Here is a 23962-nt window from a genome sequence, read left to right as displayed (position 1 = left end):
CTACTCTACTACTTAAGAATAGCATTTCTTATTTTTTTTATCTGTTTACAGTTACATTTAATGTTGTTGGACATCCGTGAAACAAGTTAGTTCCTGTTCTCACTTACGTTATAGCAGCTGTAAGCGTTTATCAAGTTAATAAGGAAAAAAACCACGCAGCTTGTCCTGTTGCTGAGAAACCGCAAGGAAGCATTAACTCTTAAAAACTTAGTTACAGCTTTACCTCTGACTGTTACAAAACGCTGACACTGGAGACTCCTTCCGTAAACGTTAAATAAACGCATTTCTCCTTACAGAAAACATCAAAATGTCAACAATTACACGTTTTTTAATCTGTTTAAAACGAGCACAGTAATATGAAGCTGTGATTTGCAGCTGCGCTACTGTCAGAGCTGCTGTTATAGAAAACTATTCAACACCTTCTGACCAATCAGAGTCCAGAATTCAACAGCGCTGTGGTATAAGTGAAGAATAATACCCTGTGTGTGTGTGTGTGTGTGTGTGTGCGTGTGCGTGTGCGCGTGTGCGTGCGGGTGAAAGTCGTCGTACCTGCCGTGTTGCCCAGTCTGACCTGCAGCGCGGAGCGAGGAACGAGCCAGCGGAACTTGAAGGGGTCCTGATCTCCGTGAGAGTGGGCGGAGCGTGGAACGTTCTGTCAAACACACACAAGGGGAGTAATGATTAATTTGCCGAATTTGATTAGTGCACTAATGGTTGGTACAGCAGGAGAGTGGAGAGACTCACCATTTTCTTCTTAAGCTTGTTGCTCTCTCTGTAGACGAGGATCACTGCTTTCTTAAACACTGGTGAGGGAAAAGACAGGTTTCAGGGAACCATGAATTCATACATCTTTATCCCAAAAGCTTTATTAGGAGCTGTAGCCTGGGCTGTTTTTAACCAACTCCAGAAAATATACGTTCCACAACATTAACTGTAACTAGAAATGGATAAAAACTATGACGTGTAATTCTTTAATAGGTAAAAAAAAAAAAATGTAATTGTTCGGAAATTGCAGTGGTATAAGAAGAGGAATAAAACACTTGGAGACATGTTGGTATGGGGAAAATAATCAACGTCAGGGCGGTAACAGTAACTGTCCTGAATCACACCATCCTGTTGTTGATGATTTTCCTAAAACAGCATGACACAAAGTGTTTTATATCTTACTTACATTACAAGAAATGCCCTTTAACTTCAACATTTAATAAGATAACATTATATAAGATTTAAACTGTAAATGCACATTAATACTCGATAAGTGTTCAGTTCTGAAGTTGTTTGAACGATGATAATAAATATATCATTATTACAATAACATCAATCAAAAAATCAAATGTCAAGACAAACATTTACAGCCCGCAGGTTTAGATTTAAAGGTGGTTTAAAGACAGACATGTCATCTTCCATGACATGCGGTTTTCTTAACGGTAATTAATTATGGAATTAAAAGGGAAAATAAGAAATACAGTGTCTTGGTTCTTGAGAACAAAATATCTGGACAAAATATCTGAAATGCTTTCAGAAATTCCACTTTATCAGATCTGGTAATGTGATCTACTCTTTGCCTTCCACTGACGTGGTCTTCAATGCTGCCAGTATCTTATTGCAAAGAATCATGGGAAAACGGGGGACGGGAAGTGTTCACCCAACAAAGCTCTTAGCTCTTAGCCAGCTCTCTCCATGAGCTGATATGAGTATTAGTGTCCAGTCAACAGAGTCGACGTGTGTGTGTGTGTGTGTGTGTGTGTGTGTGTGTGTGGGAGATAAGTGGCTACTCACCAAATACGGTCAATTCCGGCTCCTTCTTCATGCGGCCCAGAGACGGGAGCGGGTTCAGCCACATCACTGAGGAATGCATGAGAAACTCTCCCATGGAAATCTCTGTGACCTGAGAGACAGAAACACAACGATGGAATATTTAGACTCGCAAAAATACTTCAAAATACTCCAAAAAAAAAACCAAAAACCTCAAAAACACCATAAAAATCTGGCGTTAGCTTCACATAGATGGCTGATGTGGATTAACCAGACTGCTGTTTGGGACAAATTTCCTAAAATATTACTAAATTCACACTTTTTTCCATCATTTCATACAGAGACTGTAGGTACTTTTGGATAAAACTTCCTTGTGGGCGGAGCTACGTATGAGCTCAGTTTGTGATGTCACTAAACAGGCTCAACATCTTTGGACCAATCACATACAATATCCAAATTATGAGAGGAAACAGTGTGGAACACAGATACCATTAAACACAGGATGTGATTGGTCAGAAGGTGTTGATTAATTCTCTATAACAGCAGCTCTGACAGTAGCGCAGGTTTATAATAATGCGCTCGTTCTCATACGATATCGTTTCTATAGTAACAGCTCGTTCACAGGGACGTGTACAGCGATCACTCTGCATAAACAAAAATGAAAAAAAAACGTGTATTTTCATTGATATGGTGAAGTTTTCTGTATGGAGATGTTTATGTAACATTTATGGAAGGAGTCTCCAGTGTCAGAGCTTTGTAACAGTCAGACGTGAAGCTGTAACTTTCTCTCAAGTTTTCCGACGTTTTCAGGACAGAGGAGTTTACACGCAGTTTCTCAGTAACATGACACGCTGAGGGTTGTTTGTTTTATTAACTTCAGGAGGAAGAGAGAGAAACAGAGAGGCTGCTGAGGGAACGAGTGTTTATAGCTGCTAATTACAACACCATGTCATGACTTTACACTTCTTACAGTTGATAAGATTGTAGGAACTGTGAAATGCCGGAAGCACGAGATGGTGAAGTACCTCTTTTTCTGAGCCACTTTGTTCCGTCACCAGCTGGTCAAACACGGCGCCGTAGTCCTCATAGATCTTCTGCATCTCGTTTATATGGCTGGCCACTTTCTCCATCGCCTTCAAGGCCTCTGGAACAATAAACACACACGTTACATATCGCATAAATGCGCAAGAAGACTCTCCACCATTTGCTATTGTGTGTGTGTGTGTGTACCTGTGAGGTGATAGTGCTCCTCGCTGTCCGTGTCGGTCAGAGACACCAGCTCTCGCAGCAGTAGAGGGTACTTCAGCACTCTCTGCACTGGTTTAATCAGATAGGACTCGAGAGTAGACGAGTGCTGCTTGGTGGGATTCCTCGCGTCCAGGAACTCCTTAAAGGCTCGATCTGTTTTAGCTGAACAAACAGATGAATTTACATAATCACATCATGCTAGGTGTGTGTACCGATCATGCCACATCACACATCCACAAGGAGGCAGCACCGGCTCTGGGACGCCCCTCCACCCACAACTCTTTTTTTTTTTTTTTTTTTTTTTTTTTTTTTTTATGACCACTGCAGTAAAAGTGCTTCACTGCAGATGAACGAGGTGAGAGCGGAGCAGCCATGTTGCGTCGGCGGCTCGTCCCTGAACCACGCTACCTCTCTGCGTCGAGTATCAGAGACACTGAGAGCAATTAACGAGGTACTCGCACCACGGCCGCACTCGCACATCGGAGAGTAATTGGCAGGCAATTAACACGTAGCCAAAAAAAAAAATCTTTATCACTGCACGAGCACATCTCCCACACGACAGACGCAGTGTGTGAGAAAGTGTAATTACCAACACTGCTGACACACACGCACTGCTCAGCTCAGCAGATAGTAGTGTGTGTGTGTGTGTGTGTGTGTGTGTGTGTGTGTGAACGCTACACATGTACACTAAGATCATTAAGCACAGGCGTGGCCACTTCACAGGTCTATTACACCAGCACAATTCACGCAGGATTAATGAACGAATCACATCTGGCTCATGTCGATCAAATCAACTGAGTTTTAGGAAATATTAAGTTATTACATAATCCGGTAGTGAGATAGTTCATTAACACCAAGGAGCTGTGTCTCTGTCACACGTGTGGACGTGCTGTTAGAGGAAAATAATCAACTTCGAGATGGTAACAGTAACTCCGCTTCATCGCACCACCCTGTCATCGATTATTTTACTGCAACAGCACAACACACACTGTTATATCCCTTACTCGTACCACAGTGCTGTTGAATTCTGGATTCTGATTGGTCAGAAGGTGATTATTTTTCTCTAACAGCAGCTCTGCGTGTAGTGATGAGTTCATTCTCGGGGATTTGTACGACAGACTCTCTGTAGAAACAGATTAAAAAATCTTTGATGTGAAGTTTTCTGTAAGGAGACATTTATGTACAATTTATGGAAGGAGTCTCCAGTGTCAGAGGTAAAGCTGAAACTGGCTCCAGCTTTCAGGAAGTTAGCTATAGATACACTTTTCCTGACTTCCTGGTGTTTGAGCAAAGTGAGTTTTATTTCTTTCTGTTCAGTGCCGCTGTGTGAGAGCTCCAGGTTGTTCCTCACACATTAAACCCTCGTCTCTGTTCCCGCGGACAGAACTGTTGCTCTGATCTTGTAATGGGACACATTAAAGAGACGCCAGAGTGCAGTTTTCTCCTCTCGATACGAGCCGGCCAGCTCACGCTTTCATTCATTTGACACTGGGCAGCGTGCCCGAGACTGAAACCAGGCCAGTGTTACACACATAAATCCAGATATATTTAGTCACACACGAAAGCTTAGTTTTAATGTACGGTCTGGTTTTAATGATCGGATCCTTATTATAGATCACACCTCCTGCTTCGAGGAGGACAAAATCCCGTTTAGAGTTGCTAGTAAAATTTATGGACCTGAAAAAAAAAGCCTTAAAAAAAGGCTGCAGAATATCTGCATTGCAGATGAACAGCACGATGCATACATTACATTTTAATGCAGAACGTGTATCTGAAGATTTATCATGCAACATCATCAGCATATTTAACCTTTAAATCCCAAGGTTGGAATTTTTAAGTTGAAAAATATAGTAAAATGACACTTTCACATTTTTGTGTGTCACTGCTGCCTGAGGAACTGCACACAATTAAAAGTAAAAAACAGGAAAAACAAAAAAAAAACATGAAGTTAACTAGGACAGAAATATTCCAGGTTTTACGCTTTCTCTGCTAATGATGTAATGTGACTGCAACGGGCTCGTGGCGTGTAGGAGATCGGGATGTACCTCTTTCCAGAACCTTCTGGACCTTGATGTGGTTGGCGCAGAAGCCGCTGTAGAGCTTGAAGTGATCGGCGTAGTAGAGAAACGATCCACCGAGAGAAAACAGCAGCTTCTGTACGGGAACAAAAGGAGACACAGAGAGAGAGAGAATAAAGAGAATAAACCGTGACGGCTTAATCATCACGTTCAGACACGACGTTAAAATCAGAACAAAAGTGAAAAACAAAAGATCATTGTGCATCTCAGAGAGAGGGATATTAAAGTCATGCCGAATCGTGAAGAGAAAATCTATTCATGCATCTTCACGTTTATAATCACTATGACTACTGACAGCGCTCGAACACACCACCACCCGCTCTCTCAACCCGCAGGAGTTAATGCTACTCAGGGCTCAGAAATGAGCCACGTTTCAACTGAGATTTTCTCAATTCTGTGCAAGTCTGACAAATCCAAACGACTGGCTCAAATGATTCCACGTCAAAACTACACCTACTTACAATTAGCTCCACAAAAATGGAAGAAAAACGTATCACCTTCTATGGTTTCATCTTATTCTGTCATATACGACCTCGCGTTAAATTTTATAGAGACATTACGAAGAACAATAAAGCTCAGAAGGAAGCAGTGATTAGTGCGTATATTAATTTGTATTCAGCTAGTTAGCGGCAGGCTGTACGTTTTAGCTACTAGCGTTTCTCATCAGAACTAAAAACAACGCTGGACAGGCCACGCCCACAAGCGAGGACAGTACTACTCACTGCACGCCAACAAGAGACGAAGTAGACTTGCCGCTTGTTAGCGTGAACGTAGACTTGCCTTGAATTGCACGGGGGTCTCCAGTGTGCTGAAGTCCGGAGTCGAGGCGATCCTCTCCTCCAGGGTTTGTAGAAACACCTTCTGGAAGTCCAGCATCTCCGGCAGACTCCCAAACAAACTCTCCATCTGGAAGGAGACGACAAGTGGCCTGGTCATTCTAAAAGCAAATTTTATCAGAATAAACCAAGTACAAAAGAATTAAACAATGGGGGGGATGTGGAATAATTCATTATACTCTAAAAAAGGAGGTTCCTCAAGGTTCTTTAGATAGTGAATGGTTCGTTCATTAATTTATTCATCTTCAGTTTGAGCTTCATCCTGGTCAGGATGGTGGTGGATCCCAGGAACGCTGGACACAAAGCAAAAGGTTCTACAGAGAACCTTTAAGAGTTCCCCTAGTGGGACCTTCAACACCTTCTGACCAATCAGAAACCAGAATTAAACAGCGCTGCGGTCTAAGTGAGGAAGTGTAAACACACACCGACTCCTAAACTCGTCCTGGCATTCAGTACTTAATGTTCATCACTCGGTCACATTATCCTGAGTGGCGCTACTTAACCGCTCGCTCTCAGTTTGCTCACTCTGTGCAAGGGCACGTCCTAGCGCGCTAATGGCTCTTTAATGCGCCTCACTCGTCTCTCCAGGGACATCCGGAACCGTGTCGCAGTCGAGTCCAGCGCAGTGGAACAGTTTAGCGAGGCTAAAATGCTAGGAGTGGACTGGGATCAGGAACACTTAGAAGCTCGAGGGTAGAATTGTTAACATCATTAATTTAAAAAAAAAATCCTAATTTTAGGTTTCAGCCTGAATGACTAATGTTTAAGTTTTACCTCATCCAGTGTGAGAAACGTCTCCTTCTGCAGGGGCTTCAGGTAGATCTCAAACAAGCAGCTCAGATCCTGACAGACCAAAAAAAAAAAAAAAAAAAAACCAGATACAGCACTGAGTGTACAATTTATCCTCGCGTTTGTGCTTATTAAACAGACATTAAACAGAAATGTATGTTTAATTCCATATCCCACTTTTCCACATCATTCGTTTCAGCCAGGGGGGCAAAAACATTTGTAACAGAGTCCTGTCTCGCCCACGTCGATGCTGCGTGTTAAAGCATTGGCACTCCGTCGCTGTATTAACCGGAATATTCTCATTAGGCTGATTTATTGAGGCGCAGCAATGCCAACGCAGCACATCACAGCGAAATGGCTGGAACACACTCGCCCTTCTGCACCGGCTGCAGCTACCACGCCGACTCAACACACATTTCCACATCACTCCAACAGAGCCGTAATCACCGGCCTCAGGGACTTAATAAAGCATCCATCATCTATTAACTGTGTGTGTTTTTATAAACTCTTAAGACATTAGAAAGATAAGATTCTGACTCTCACAAATGATAACGTTATACACGTTATTTACACGCCATTAATCCTAGTGTTGTGTGCAAACGAGTTCTAATTCTGTAATACAAAGAAGCGTAAAACATTTAAGCATGTAAAAAAATATATATATATATAAAGAGCCGTAAACAGTAATAAAATAAACCAAATGGATATTTAGCGTGACGCTTTTCCTTTAAAACCGCATCAGTTCTCTGTGTTGTTCCGTTAGAAAAAGAAATCAGCTAATAAAGTTTTTCCTGCTTCAAACAGCCTCCATTATGATTTAAAACTGAAGTGTTGTATCACTTAATATCCTCCTTTCTTCAACAACGTACAAAGGTTTCACTTTTAAACTATCACTTAGGTTTTTGTTTAATGTTTCTTTTCCACTGATGCACTAACTGAGAAGACAAAATTAATATTTAAAAAAAAAAGAAAAGAAAAAGCTCACAATACTTTTGCACAGCGCTGTATGAGAGATATTTAACCAAATATTTGCTCAAAAGATAAATTGTATCTGCTCAGTCAAGGAAATGTCAGAACGTTATAAATCCAAGGTCTTGAAATGTTAACGTCACGTAAGACCACACCTTTTCCCGCATTTTAACTTTCCTGTTCCATGTCAGAAACGTCTCGTTACAAGGACGTCTTCACGTCTGACGCCATGACAGCTGAGGTCAACTGTCATATCACGTGAGAACATGAACGCTACGACGCTCTGATCGTTATAAGTCACCTGACGTTTATCTTGAAGGACTTGTCGTGGGGCTGCTCGTGCATGTCGCTGAGAGCGTGAGTGATTAACGTGTGGTGTGTCACGACGTTACGACGTGAAAAAACTCAAAAAGTCTCAATGAAGCTGATAAACAGTGTTTGCTTCTGAGTTCTAAATATTACTCTGATGATACCTGTGGAAGAAAGATCACAACAGACACACCCCTCTGTGTCAACCAATCAGCATTCACCTGAGACCTGAAGTGTCATGCTTACCCATAATCCCCTGCTCTGTGCTTCAGTGCAAATACACTTCACCACAGTCTACGTTTAGTAAAACTGACTATAACCCAGAGCACCGATTTAGAACCTGTGTATTTATTTCGCAGCGCTGATCGCAGGCGCCGAGGTGAGCGAGATTTACCTTGACGTAGGATTTCTCAGTGTCCACTAACTCCTGGATGACTTTCCGCAGTCTCTCGGTGACGGACATGTGACGCGGACAGGGCCTGAGCAGGGTGGCGTCCGGTCCCGCCGTCTCCTTCTGGATCTCCATCAGTCCTGCAGAAGCGTCCTGGAAGGAGTGATACAGCGTGCACACCGTCTCCACGCTCTGCAACACACACAGCGGACGTGTAAACGTGCTTGGAAACGCCAGACGACACGCAACACGCTGACTAATAAGAGAAAAAAACAATCACCGAAATTAACATTTTTTATTAAACTGGCTACTGAAAAGGTATAAAGTTTTTTTTTTTATTAAATCTGAAAAACAACTGAGACATAATGAATGAATAATGTGGATAGATGAAACTCCCATAAATAAGAACAACCATTTTTGAGGAGTTTTATTTGATCAGGAATTAATCTGAATTCAGCGTCGTCTCTGTTAAACCATCACACGTGAACCCGTCGAACGTCCTCTTCCTCCGCTGTGACACGGACTGTCAGCTCGGATGAGACGCCAGCTGAATGCAGTTCACATAACATGCCTCGCTCCGTCACTTCACATTCTCTCCATTTTCAGTAGGATTAAAAGTATTGGCACCCCAGCTTTGCTTGAGCTTGCCACTAAAACAAATCTGCTGTGTCTTGTACTTAGTTTGGTTTTGTTTCCTACTTTACTTCACGTTCCCATCACTAGTCCCCTCGCCAAAACCTCCACAGAGACTCCTCCCATTTTCAGGGGTAACATTACAACCTACATGTGCACATTTCCCAATTTATTAACATCATGTGCACGATCCATAATCAGAGACGGTATGATTAGAGACAGGACACTGCCTGAAATATGAGCTAGGCAGCGCATAAGCCCCACCCCTCAGGAAAAAGAGCCAATCACATTGATGATTATGATCTTAGGAAAATAAATAAGTAAATAAAAACACATACACACACCCATCAGACTGTTACACTGACTCAGATAAAGAGCATTTTGATTTGTTATTTAAGGAGAGAAGCAACCCGAAAAAAAATCTTTTCACAAATAATTTCCGCCATTTTGTCCGATTTTTAACCATCATCGTGTTGATCCGCTTCTGGTTTATAAGCCTTTTAACGTTTAAGTAGATAAGAGTCTGGTCCTGTAGCACTGAAAACTCTGGGAGCGTCGCCAAGATGTCTGCCGAGCAGACACTCTATACTGGAAGGACTTTGTCGATATACATGATTAAAAAAAAATAATTGCATTAGTGATAAAACAACCTTCATCACAATGCTGATTCGCTCTGAAGGTCGGCTGTTCGTGCCAAAAAAAAAAAAAAGCATCTTTTATGCTATTTTTAGCTGTATGATGGACGCATGAGACATAATTTTCTGTTCTGACTGCAGTATTTTATATTTTATCATTTAAGTCTCCATAAGCGAATGAAAAAGAAACAAATGAAAGATTATTCTTAGGGAGTGAAAATAAATTTACCAAAATGTCCAAAAATGGAGGGAGAATGTTTGAATATTTTAGGTTGTGAGCAGAATTATTCATAAACCTCTGAAATAAAATGGACTTTAAGCTCAGTGGCAGCGCGGTGCTATTTCAGTGCCTACTTTCACACTGCACGAGAGGACAAACGAGCGCAGCACTGAAGGAGATCGAAAGGAAGAAACTTGAAATAAAAACATATATACATACATGTGCTTGGATCAGTTTCTCCTAAAAGAACTGGTGTATATAAGGAGTAGCGCTAAAACACAATGACACTGTAAGTGTATTCGGATTTAAACTCCTAACCCTGGCATTTTTAAAAAACTTTTTTTAAATTTTATTTTAATTAAAATAGGAACCTTGCCACAATGCCCCAGAATCAGTGGAAAGAACTCCAGAAATGTCAGGAGTGACAGCATGATGTGTAAATTGTGGCTCTGACAGTTCCTCAACCTCAGCTACATCACTCCAGTTTTTTTTAATCTTGCTCATGCAGTTATTATTTTTGTTTGAACCTGCCTGCTCTATTTTCTCACCAATTCAGTTCTATTTTACAAAATCTACACAAACTAGAAGCCTAATTTACCATGGCCCTGACCAGGCACTACGTAAGGATGAATGAACGCTGTGAACGCATCACACAAAAAAGAAGTATTTTATGAAAAAATGAATTAATTTCCAATTTTAGTGCAAAAAAGCCAGAGGTTTTTACCTTCATGTTGGTCACTAAAATTTTAAATTAATTCATTTTTTCATAAAATACTTCTTTCTGAAAAAAATGCCACTGCGGTACATTTCAGCGTGAAGAGAGTCGACCTGGAAGTATAAGCACGCTGTTCTACTGACTCTTCTCCGGTTCTGGCGTTCTTGCAACTGATCACTGATAAATATCCAGAGCAGTCAAGGTCATTCATTAATTTTAGCCTCAAAATGAGTCTGAAATGATTAAAAAACAAAAACAAGCAAAGGAGAAATATACAAGAGCTTTTTTTTCTGTAATATTTATTGTTTCAAAACCAAAAACTGCTTACAGTATACAATCATACACGTCTGATTTGCTGTCTGTTTAAAACGCGTTATCTGTTCATTCTGAGGACATGTTCGTGTTCGGGGGCATCTCTTTTAAAAGATAAAGGTTTTAAATGCTAACGAGATTCTGTCAGTCTCAAGTCAAGAGAAAAAAAAAATCCTGAAATAGCAAAATAAAAATCGATTAGTCCTATTTGGAGAGGTGCAGCGTGCAGGCACGCACACACACACACCCACACCCACCCACCCACACACCCTCCCACACACACACACACACACAGCTGTGTCAGCGTTTATCCCATCCCATTTTCACACATCGATATAGAAGCGACTATCACTTACAAAGGAGCGACTGAAATAAACGCCAGCAGGTTTCTCTGTAACAGTAAGTGACCTGAGACGCGAGCGCGATCATCTACACAAACACAACACAACCTCGGCAGCTGGGAAGCTTCTGCATACAAATCAAGCGACAGATTCAGCGTATTGGCAGCGTGTCAGCGAGCGGTTCATCTCCGCACACCAGAATGAACCTGTTCACCGTGTGTGTGTGCGTGTGTGAGTGTGTGTGTGTGTAAACCCAGCATCCTGAGAAATCGATAAAGGGTACAGAGGAAACAAGCGACAGCAGTGTGCTTCGTGTTTTGCGTGTGTGTGTGTGTGTGTGTGCGTGTGTGTGTGTGTGTGTGTGTACACAAGAAGGAAAGGGTGAGCGGGTACAGAGCCGTGTGTGAGTCATGAGTCTCGGATGGAGCCTGCAGCGTTCGCTAATTACCATGCGGCCGCTCCAGAGACTCGTCAAAAAACTGGGAGAAAGAAGGAAAAGAAGGAGAGAGTGATAAAGATAAAGAAGGAGTAGGGAGGAAAAGGAAAAGACGCAGAGTGAAGACGGGACCGCAGAAGTGATCACTGCGCCTCCCAGGAGCTCATTATCACTCATTAATTAAAGATTAGAAGCTGTTACACACACACACACACACACTCAGCTGTCTGCATCTTCACTGCAGCGAATGTGAACAGCTAAGACGTATCCGGATTAAACGTTTATGACTTCTGCGCACACGCAGCGTAAACAACATAAATGCTGCACGTGACAGCGATAACGACGGCGTGACAAACTGTTTCACTGCGTTATCACTTCATCATCATGAAACTTGGATGCAAAATCATTAAGTGTTAAAAGGGATGTACGCTATACAGTGCTGTTGAAAAATGTTTCGTGAAACGTTAAACGTCACTATAAACAGATAAAAAGTCCATCGTTCTTTAATAAGAAAAAAAAATTGCAATCGTGGGCAGATTGATGTGGAATCAGAGGAATAAAACACGTGCTGTTACAGGAAAGTAATCAACTTCAGGGTGTAACCGTAACGTCATCACACCACCCTGTCGTTGATTATTTTACTCCAACAGCACGACACACACGGGGTTTTATTCCTCGCACATTAAGCGAACACCCTGCTGCTGTATGCAGACACACGATGATGACGTTTCTAGCGAGACTGTTTGTTTTTGCGTGGGTGAAGATGAGCTCAGCGGGACTGCCAGATCCCACACACAGCTGGAAAACCGCTGCGAGGCTAATGAAAAATCATGAGAAATGTACATTAAGCTGGCAAGTTGAATGACAAGCGTGGACCTGCAGGTACAGTGACTCATCCTCTAATGTACAGCATTGCAACACAGCTCTGTCACCGCGCCGGTGAGAAGCGTGACCCAAAAAACACACGGGATGAAAATAGGACCATGTGGAGGCGAGAGAGCGGGACGAAGACAAAAACCAAAAGATGACATGCAGAGCAGACAGCTCTCTCTCTCACTCCCTCTCTCTCTCTCTCTCCTGATTTAGTTTTTTTAAATATGCAGATCACATCTCCACGTCAGCATGCTTCAGGTTGCTCATGTGCATAACCCTCACGCTGTTAGAAACCTTCCTCAAACACTGGACTGGTAACAGATCAAATGTGACTTAAACAACATCCATCTTTCATGAGCCTTGATTACTCAGAATAAGCAATCTGATTTACACAGTAAATGAGTAAATCAACACATATTTGCTTTATCGTACACTATATAGCCAAAAGTATGTGCACCCCTGACCATCACCCCCCATATGTGGTTCTTCACCAAACTGTTTGAATCACACAATTATACAGAACGTCTCTGTTTGCTGTAACAATACAGTTTCCTTTCACTGGAACTAAGAGACTCAAACCTGTTCCAGCATGACGATGCCCCTGTGCACAAAGCGAGCTCCATGAAGACATGGTGTGTGAAGGTTGGAGTGGAAGAACTCGAGTGTCCTGCACAGAGCCCTGACCTCAACCCCACTGAACACCTTTGGGATGAACTGGAACACCGACTGAACCCCAGACCTCCTCGACATCCCAACATCAGCGCCTGACCTCACTAATGCTCTTGTAGCTGAATGAACACAAATCCCCACAGCCACGCTCCAACATCTAGTGGAAAGCTTCCAGAAGAGTGGAGCTCATTATAACAGCAAAGGGGGAATAAATCTGGAATAGGATGTTCAATAAGCACATATATATATATAGGGTGATACAGTGGTACAGTGAGTAGCGTCAACAAAAATGAAGACGTTACACGCACAACACAACTTTTGGCCAAAGACTTGCGAAGTTTCATCGAGGGCACAAACACTGTAGTCTATATTAAAAGTTCAGCAAGTTCAGCCCCACCCCCTGTGAATGAATCTACATATTAATTTACACTCTTGAGTACTCAAGCTGTCGAAATGAGTCACATGTACACATGAATGTGTACATCCCTAGAGATCCCTGTTGTCTGTGTTGTACTGAAGCATGATCACGTCTCTCACACTACATGAAAACAGAAACTTGCGGAGAGTCGGTTAATAAAGAGTGGTAGCATCAGGTCAGTATCAGGTCTCCATACCTAGAGCTTTGACACTGTTATCGCATCCGAACTGGAAAAAGGTGAATCAAGACTCCACTAACACACACTCACCCTGAAGACGAGCCTGTACAGGACTCTCCAGGCGGCCCGAGCCTGACGCTTCGTCCTCCGGCCCAGAGCGCAGCTCTTCCTCCGCAGTTTAACTGCTCTGAAAGCCGGCATGATGTCTGAACTGCCTTTACGTTTCAGATCACACTTCCTCCCTGTCTCAGAACTCCTCTCCTCTCCTCTTCTCTCTCATACTCTCATTTGGTGCTCATTAAGTTCACAAACATCTTTCGATCCCTTCAATGACTCAAGGGCTTTGTGTCAATCGATCACTAACAGGTACTGTGAACGTAGGCAGTGGACAAAAAAACTGCTGCTGCTCAGTGAAATCTGCATATCAATAGCTGTGGAATGGACAGAAAGCGCTGGCCATGTGCATGCTGGGAAACGCCTGGGCTGGGCTGACTGGAGTGAGCCGCTGCAGCTTCCACAGCGCATAAAGGAGAGGCCGTGTGAACACACTGCCAAAAGCCCTCGTCTCTCAATAACATCAATACAATGACGACTTTTCTGGCTGTTCTGCAACCGCTGCTACTAACGCCAGGGTCCGAGGCGACAGGACAGACATTCAGCACAATTAAGGTGCGTTGAGCGGAAAAAAGTAATTTATCAGTTCTCTCAGGCTCTGTGGCATCATACTGTACAGCAGACCTGAGAAACATCATGATGAGAGGATAAGGACATTGTTCCACGTTACAATACAATTTTCTGAGTGTCTATAAGAGGAATAAAACACTAGGAGACATTCTTTTGTAGGAAAATAATCAACAACACAGAGTGGTGTGATGAAGCAGAGTCACTGGTACCACCCCCAAGGTGATTATTTTCCTATAACAGAATATTCTGGAGTGTTTTATTCCTCTTATACCACAACAACTACAATTTTTGCTTATTAAAGCATGACATATCCTACTTTTTATCCGTTTAGAGTTACATTTAAAGTTCAAAGCGTGGACACTGGAGACTCCTTCCATAAATGCTGAATAAATATCTCCTCTTCTTGGGAAGAAAACATCACTGTATCATTGATTACACACACACACCTACAAGTTCCTGGGAATGAGCTGAAACTATAGAAATGATAACCAGCACATTAACATTAACCATAAACTACTGTCAGTGCTGCTTGTATCAACCAATCAGAATCCAGAATTCAACAGAGGTGGTGTAAGGAATTTTATTTTTCTGTACTCCCTGATATTGATTGTTCCGAATAAAAATAATTTCATATTCTCTGACAGGATGATGTTCTATAAACGCTGGCTGAAATGCAGCAAGAGGAATAAAATCCTTCTTTGAGAGAGAGAGAGAGAGAGAGAGAGAGAGAGAGAGAGAGAGAGAGAGAATAAGGCCGAGGTAAAATATGGGCCGTGCCGGGGTGCGAGCCGTGCCCATTGCTCAGAGGAAAACGTCCTGCCATGCAGCAGTAAAGCTCTGACACATCGTGATTCATCCCTGAGGTGAGAGCTATTGTGCCACACTGCCATCTTCTTTTTAAAGCTCAATAAATAAAGACTCGAGAACATAAATCATTCGAGAGCCGAGCATGTTACAGTGTGCTTCCCATTAGGTTCTGCAGAGCTCCATTCATACCAAGAACACTGTTTAGGCTCCCTGAGGAGCTGCAGTGGTCTGTAGTGAACACCGCGCGAGAAGTGCTGATGACGGGAGAAAGTGAAGGTTTAACGAGGAGCCCGAGGGTCACAAGAACCTTTCCAAAAAAAGAGAGAGACGGGAACACACGGCACACGACATCTGCACTGGACACTGGACAGTCGGACAAAACACATCTGCTAAGCCAGCGGTTCTCAAAATATAACTGTTAACATGAACTGAATGAATGAAGGAATGAATAAATGATTGAATTTAAAAATGACTAAAATAGATTAAATAAATAAATAAATGGATGGGTAAATAAATAAATAAATAAATATCAGGAGTATTTAAAATAATTAAAAATTCCACTGAGATTTTTTTAATGAAAAATTCAACTATTAAAATATTAGTCTCAGTAATCTACAGTAATATTTTGGCTATTCCTGAATTTTCCTGAACGCATTTTCACTTGTCGGAAAATTCACCACGAATGACCTTAATTTCTTTTTTTATATCAAAGAATTTATTTTATAATGAAATTTAAAGTTTTTGGTTTAAACGTCTTGCTCTTGCTCATGTTGCTCTATATTCCCTTGGGTTAAAGTTCTCCTACGTTACCCACAATGCCATGCTGATTGTGGTGCAGTGGGATTTAGCCCTTGCTTCATCTCTAATTAAAGAGAGCGATGCGGCGGCGCTTTAGTCCTTTAGTCTGTCCTCTAGTCCTCTACTCTGCTCAATCAGATCAGCTTTCAAAGCTTCAACCTTCAGGCTAATACCATCATCAACGCCATCGCGCTCGCCAACTCGGAGATCACTAACGAGCCCAGTCTCTGCCATCGTAGAGCTGCACTGCATTCTGGGACTTTGAGTCTCCACGACTTCTGCGCTTGAATTGCTCATTAATGTGACGTTGGATGTTGCTGGAAAATGGCCACAGCACCAAACAAATAATAATAATAATAATAATAATAATAATAATAATAATAATAATAAGCACCAGTATTACTAAACACATCATCACTATTTCAATATAAACATATTTAATGTGTTTCAGTGTGGAGTTTTCCTTTAATCCCACTCTAACTTTATAACTTTTATGTCCTTGAGAGCCTCCGCCAGCATACTCTCTCCAGTTCAATACAGGCAGGGAGATAAAAGCCGGACCTGGCATCGTGCTCATTCTTCTCAGCCATGGGAACTGGCCCGGACTCACTGGCATATGTGTGTGTGTGTGCGTGTGTGCGTGTGTGTGTGTGTGTGTGTGTGTGTGTGTGTGTGTGTGTGTGGAGCTGGCTCAGACTTGGAGGCGGTGTTTAGCAGGTAAGCAGAGATGATTAGCCGGCTCGTGGCCATATGCTGACCGAGCGGTTTAATCAGTCTCTTCTCTTTAGACCAGCGCTGAAGGACAGAGCTCTGGGAGACGTGTGAAGGTGGCCTACTGCGGCGTTTGGAGAACATTTTGACAGCCAGTCGTTTCTGTTATGACATATCTGTGTGAAGGTTGCAGAAGTACATGCCCTCGCAGTGTGAAGGCTGGATTGCAGTTCAGTTTGTTCAGGAAACCACATGTGTCATTCTCAGAGACGCTCCACTCACAGCTCACTGAGCGACTGACATCTTTTGGACTTTTAGCTGGCCACAAGCTTCAGGATCTTGAAGGGCTTATCACGAACATCAGGAAGCTCTGAGGAGGAACATATCCCTGGACTGAAAGGAGTTCCCAACATCCCAGCTTGTTTGAAACATTCAGATGGAATTAAACATGGCTGACCTGTCAGTCAAATGGCTTGATTTTGCGAAAGTAGACAGCTCTTGGCCACAATTTGTTACAAAAACATACCAGGCTCTCTGGAGAAAACGAGAAGTTTGGCTTGTGTAGCAATGGACTGCATGTGCAGCATTAATCCGTCTGAATGGAACTCTTGGTGCGGTTCTTTAGCATTCACACTTACATCATCAGAGTCTGGTATTTTTCAACAATACACATTCCCTGAGCACTTTATTAGGAACACTATACTAATGGTGGGTAGGGCCTCCCTTTGCTCTCAGAGCAGATTCAAATTTTCATGGCGTGGATTCCACAAGATGAGAAAACATCCCTTTGAGATTCTGGTCCACGTTGATGTGACTGTATCACACAGTTCGTGCAGATTCAGGAACTTCAGGTGCACTTTCATGCTTCTGGCCCATATCTGCATGATTTTATGCACTGCACTGCTGCACAGGTATTACACAGGTGTTCCTATTAAAGTGCTCGGTAAGAGTACATGACCAAGAACCGGCCACTTTCATCATTTCTGGCCATCTGACTGACATCATAAACAACCAAGTACAGATTCTTCTTCATATTTCTTATCTTCAACAAGCTTCTGAACGTTCACGGTGTGATTAGCTAATTCTGATACTCAACACAATACACATCAGTCGCTCTGTGGGCGGGGCATCTGAGACTGAGACAACAAAGCCCTTCTTTCCTGTCGTTTCTGATACTTTTTCACTCCAGACCGATATTTTAAACATCGCAGTTGTTCCATGTTTCATTTTCTTTCCTAATTTTAAGGCTCATTAACAGAATCATGAAACGATGAAATGCACAGTAATGGAGGCTGCATTAGTGCGGAAAATAAATCACAGATTTACATCGTTAGTGTCTCGAGTGTGTGACTTTGACAACAGAATATTCACACTGGGTTAAATCCCATTAACATTTCCTCACAAACGAGGTCAGGTCGGTTCTCCTGCGTGTTAAAAAAAAGGTCCGGGGTATCTTAGCAAGAAGCTAAAGATTTAGTACGTTTGCTAATGTGCTGCTGAACTGAAACTCTGTTTGGGGCAGAAAGTAAACAAACATGACTGATGCGAGTGTCACGTCAACAGCGTTACTAATTTCATTATTCTGACAGCGCATTAATCAACCGTAAACAGGAAATCTGAGCTCGCTGGTTAATAACCTGCCGTGATCAATGCAGCAAAAAATATTTTTAATGTGCACGTGTTTCAACAGAGACAACAAACAGCACTAAAGAGACAGTTTAAAGCCACTTCAGATTTACTCAGATAAAGTAAACTGGACTCTAATAATCTGTCAAAATGATGGTCATGTACCATAACATGTAGAAGAAACAACGACGGAACTTCAGAAACCTTCTGTTGCATTTAAACGCTGCTGCACGCTGATACAGGAAAGTAATCAACGACAGGGTGGTGTGATGCAGCCCTCCCAATAACAACACGCCCTGAAGTGTTTTATTCCACTTACACCACAAGAATTTACCAGGGAATACAATTTTTAATTTATCAAACAACATAAAAGTAAACATACTTTTTATCCGTTTATAGTTACATTGTGTAAAGTCTAAGATATATCAGTTAGTTCCTGTTCTCGCTTACGTTATAGCAGCTATAAACTGTTGTTTCCTCACTCGTGGAAAAGTGTAAACTTCTCTGTGCTGAAAATGTCGGAAAACTTAAAGCTCCAGCTTTACCTCTGACACTGGAGACTCCTTACACAAAACTTCACAATATCAATGATTACGCACTTTTTAAAATCAGTTTATGGAAAGCGCCGGCTGTACACGTCCCTGTGAATGAGCTGTTACTATAGAAACCGTAACGTATTAGAACAAGCGCATTAATATAAAGCTGTGATTTGCAGCTGCGCTACTGTCAGAGCTGCTGTTACAGAAAACTAATCAACACCTTCTCTTCTGACCAATCACAGTCCAGAACTCAGCAGCACTGTGGTGTACATGCTCTGTGTTCTGACCCAAAGATCAGTACCAGTACTGTGTCCAGTAGATGTAGACACACACACACACACACACACACACACACACACACAAATGTGATTAAGAGCTAAAATGATGAGCTATGAGCTTGTAGGCCGTCTGCTATGAGCTTGAGCCAAACGCAGCAGACGACGCATCGCATATCCGTTTTCCTCGTTTGCGCTCTGAGGCAGAAAATAACACAGTAATGATGGAGATAATAATCAGATTAAAGCATCTGTCTGTAGAGGATCAGCTCTGAACACCGCCTCCATCACACACTGTGTATAATGAAGTTCGATACGTGGCACAGAGGGAGCGCAGGACGTCAATGAGTAAATAAAAAGGGCAGAGAGAGTGTGTTGTGTTTAATCCACCTCCTCGGCTTACAGGTCACACACACACACACACAGCAACACGGGACACTTAAAGCAATTTAAATCAGCACTAAACTACACGTCCACTTCCTGAGTATAATTAAAGGAGCTGTTTGTAATATTTAAACTATTTCTAAACCTGGAATAAGACACGTTTCATTTCAGGTTACATTTTAGGTTTCAGTTGTTTTTTTTTTGTTGTTTTTTCCTGTCGCAGCCCAGATATTAGCTCCGCCCCTAGCCTCAGCTCTGTCACTCTTCCCTTAAACCAACTCATAAATACAATAAATAGAATGAATAGAGTTGAATAATATAGAGTTGAATATAGAAAAAAAGAATTGAATATCTTTATTTTACAATGAAATGAAGTGTTCATGCTGTCGCCGTGGAAACTAAAGTCACTAAGCAACAATGCTACACTGGAGTAAATGTTTCACGGTCTATGTTGGTAAAGTACAAAGTAACGTAGGTTGGTTTGTTGGTTTGACGTCACGCCGTAAACGTGGAGGGAACTGGTGGCTGAGAAGATTAACCCAAGTTCACGAGTTGAAGTTGAAGGGGTGTTTTCGGTGGTTTTTACCGGTTGTAGGTGAGGAATTAGAAGTCGCAGGATTACAGCCACTCTTATCTTCGACGTGTGATGTGACGTTGGCCTACGACGTGCTGACTTTTACAGGATAATACTCAGAAACCCGTTCGTTACTCCTAACGCACATCACGGTACATTAGCCCAGTTTTTAGCTTCGTCAGTTTCCGGGCAACTGAAACGTGGCACCGGGCAGCACGCTGAGGGATAATACATTTATTAATTGTCTGTCCCTGATGTACTGCTGCATTTTTTTTTGCAGCTATCACAGAAATGTAAGCAAGCGGTTTTATGAAATAGAGACCTGTCAGGACAAAACTCGTTCTTATTCTATTACACGGAGATATCGAGTCCTCTCTCACCTCAAACTGCTCTCCATTTGTCTCGGCTGTCGGGCTGCGTGCGGTCGGCCCGCTTTAGATGAGGGATCTGAGGACACCGACTCGGCGTGCATAAACAAACACCAGCAGCCCATTAGCTCCCCATCTGTGTGTGTGTGTGTGTGTGTGTGTGTGTGTGTGTGTGTGTGTGTGTGTGTGTGTGTGTGTGTGTGTGTATGTGTGTGTGTGACAGTAATAAGCAGGCAGCAGAAATGTCATGAAGCCGTGAGAAAAGTAAATGAGCGAGTGATAACTATTCACGCCAATCAGACGACGTTACAGCTGCAGCACACACACACACACACACACACACACACACACACACACACACACACACACTGTACAACAAAGCCTCACAATCACGTAGCGCGTTTTTCCTGAATAAACCGCGTGATGGCGCCGGGTGATGGTTACTCGTCTTACCTTGCTGAGCTGCACGGCTCTGAGGCTCTGGCGATGATGTCGCTTCGTCTCTACATCGGCTTTACCCGAGGCCTCGGACACACACGACACGTCTGCGGAGACAAGAACAAGAACGATGCTTACGTACACGTTCTCACTGTTAACAGCTGGACTGATGTGGTGATGCGGGACTTCATGTGTGATATCGGACGTCCGTGAATAATTCTTCTTGCGAACGTTTTTAATCCAAAGCAGACAGGAAATGATGCAAGCACACAGCTGAGCAGTTTCAGGTTAAAGGTCTCGCTCACACATTTCATTGCTAAAAAACATTACGAAGGCATTATGGAGATATATGAGGAGCAACAATTACTATCTTCATCACACTTTAATAGTTTAATAATAATTCAATCACTATCATGATATATATCATCGTTTCTATAGTAACCGCTCATTCACAGGGTCGTGTACAGCAGACGCTCCACATAAACAGATAAACGTCGAGACAGCGGCTGGTGAGGGAACGACTTTTTACAGCTTCTACAACGTAAGTGAGAACAGGAACTAACTTGTTTTAACATTATATGTAACTATAAACGGATAAAATGTACAAATAAACAAAATGTACCCATTGGCATGTTGCTGTGGTAGAAGAGGAATAAAACACTGGGCGCAGGCTTTTAGAGGACACTCTTCATCACACCACCCTGTGATTGATTATTTTACTATAACAGCATGTATTTTCACGTTCTTGAGCTGCATGATGAGAATTACACAAGATCCTGATCTAAAAAGTTGCACATAAACCTCCACTGTAGCTGAAAAAACCAGCTTCAGAAGTAATTTTGGTTCTCTGAGTTTCTAACAGCGATATAAATTATGATATAGAGCAAACATTAATTATATATATAATATATAAGCTAGAAGCAAACTTTAAAGCAACTACATCCATCAAAAGAGCACATCAAGGCAGGAATAAATATCTGTGTGTTTAAAATGTCCATCTCTCTCTCTCTCTCTCTCTCACTCACACACACACACACACACACACACACACACACACACACACACTACACTGCAGCTTGATATAAACAAACTTTTCCCCGTGGAGAGTGGAACATGCCGCAGTGTGCAATAAAAGACCTCAGCATGTGAGATTTCATTAAACGGCGTCTCAGTGAGCGAGTGTTAGTGATCTCCTTCATCTTCATCCTCCTCCTCCTCCTCCTCCTCCTCCTCGGCGTCTCTGCTGAGGAGAAACAGCGCCCCTACAGGCACACACACGCAACCGCAGCCTCCGAGTCACGACTCGTAATGAGGAAGACACGCTGGAGGTGGTGATGATTACGGAATGAGAGCGAAGATGAAAATAGGAAAATCAGCTGAAGCGGCGTTAAGGCCAAAGGTAAAAATCTGTTTAAACTCGTTTAATGAAGCGCTCTGGAATCTGGACTCTCATTAACTCGTTGCTTAATGATCTGATTAATCCTGTCTTTTTATTTTTTTTTAAGTGCTATGACTTTCCATTCAGAATTTTTGAAAAAATAGTGCTGTTGCACAACCACACAAATACGCAAGTGTGAGTTCTAAAACAAACATACATTTTCTGTTATTATTTTAGGTATTGTTATGCAACTTCTATTATAATGTATTCTTTTTTTTCCCCTTTTTAAAATTGTCATGATTTACAAAACACACACACACACAGAAAATTGTCTGACAATCCTTGTGAGGACCTTCTGCTGATGTAAGTATTAATGCAGCTAATTAACACTACGATGCACATAAATCTAAACCTGAAAGGAAACCTTCTGGTGCTTTTAGTTTTCTGAATAAAAGCTGATTTGTTAATTTTTATTTTATTTTATTTTTTTTTTTTAAAAAGTGGTTTTCCTTATAGGGACCTGCCAAATGTCCCCCACAAGGTCAAACTGTCGTCCCTGCCTGGACATTTGGTCTCCACCATTATATAACAAGCCCGCCCCCACACACACACACACACACACACACACACACACACACACACACACACACACACACAGAGAGAGAGAGAATGTTAAAAATGCACCTTTACCTTTAAAACACGACCATTTTGCTAGAGGACAAATAAAACTGTGGGCTGAGTTTTAAAAAAACTGTATCGCTGCCTTAAGAAACGACCTTTTTTTCAGTGAGACCATTAAAGGAATGAAACACTGCAACACCTTTCACCTCACACACGAAGAAATACATTTTCTAAAGGTTACCGTGTATAAAAGAAAATAAATAAACGAATAAATAAATAAATAAATCCTCTGAGCGCTGAAACACGGCAGCACTTTTAAAAGGCCTGATGCAAGACGATTCAGTGACGGTCCTTTTTCCTCTGTTTCTTATCGAGTCATGAGAACGCTGATGAAATTTCACTTTAAAACGCCACCTCACAAGTGTTTGTGGTCGTGTGTGTGATGCAGAGTGTGATCAACTTTACTCAGGAAGACTTTCACACTCTATGCGCAGAATATCATCGCTGTTTCAGGAACTGAAAAAAAAAAAAAAAAAAAAAAAAACATCTCCACGTCTATAAACTTTAAACAGCTTCAAAAAGCCGGATTTAAATCCAGAATTACAGATAAGCGGTGAACATGATGACAGAAAAGTCTTTCATCTTCACCACGGCGATGTTGAATTCTGGACTGTGATTGGTCAGAAGGTGTTGATTAATTCTCTATAAGAGCAGCTCTGACAGCAGTGCAGCTGCAATCGTTCACCGTTTCTATAGTAACGGCTCATTCACAGCATGTGTATGTGTATTTAACGTAAAAGTGTTTATTTAACGTGTATGGAAGGAGTCTCCAGTGTCAGAGGTAAAGATGTAACTAAGTTTTCTGACATCTTCGGGATAGAGGAGTTTACGCTTCTTTGCGGTTTCTCGGTAACGTGACAAGCTGCACTTTTTTTTTCGAAAGAGAGAGAGAGA

General features: G+C 42.0%; 1 protein-coding gene across 8 annotated transcripts in view; it reads right to left on the bottom strand.

Moving 5' to 3' along the window:
- Positions 1-23962, bottom strand: part of tiam2a (TIAM Rac1 associated GEF 2a) — a 93098-nt gene that overhangs the window by 4807 nt on the left and 64329 nt on the right. For all 8 annotated transcript variants that reach the window (XM_034307879.2, XM_034307878.2, XM_034307884.2 and 5 more), the window contains 10 exons: positions 21025-21116; positions 8379-8567; positions 6692-6760; positions 5862-5987; positions 5049-5157; positions 2986-3165; positions 2781-2899; positions 1780-1888; positions 745-803; positions 550-652 (listed from right to left, as the gene is read on the bottom strand). In XM_034307879.2, coding sequence (XP_034163770.2) covers positions 550-652; positions 745-803; positions 1780-1888; positions 2781-2899; positions 2986-3165; positions 5049-5157; positions 5862-5987; positions 6692-6760; positions 8379-8567; positions 21025-21116 — 1155 coding nt within the window. The remainder of the gene's footprint in view (positions 1-549; positions 653-744; positions 804-1779; positions 1889-2780; positions 2900-2985; positions 3166-5048; positions 5158-5861; positions 5988-6691; positions 6761-8378; positions 8568-21024; positions 21117-23962) is intronic.

The sequence above is a fragment of the Pangasianodon hypophthalmus genome, chromosome 10, assembly GCF_027358585.1.
Source record: "Pangasianodon hypophthalmus isolate fPanHyp1 chromosome 10, fPanHyp1.pri, whole genome shotgun sequence".
Lineage (NCBI taxonomy): Eukaryota > Metazoa > Chordata > Actinopteri > Siluriformes > Pangasiidae > Pangasianodon > Pangasianodon hypophthalmus.
This window is presented reverse-complemented; position numbering and strand designations above follow the sequence as displayed.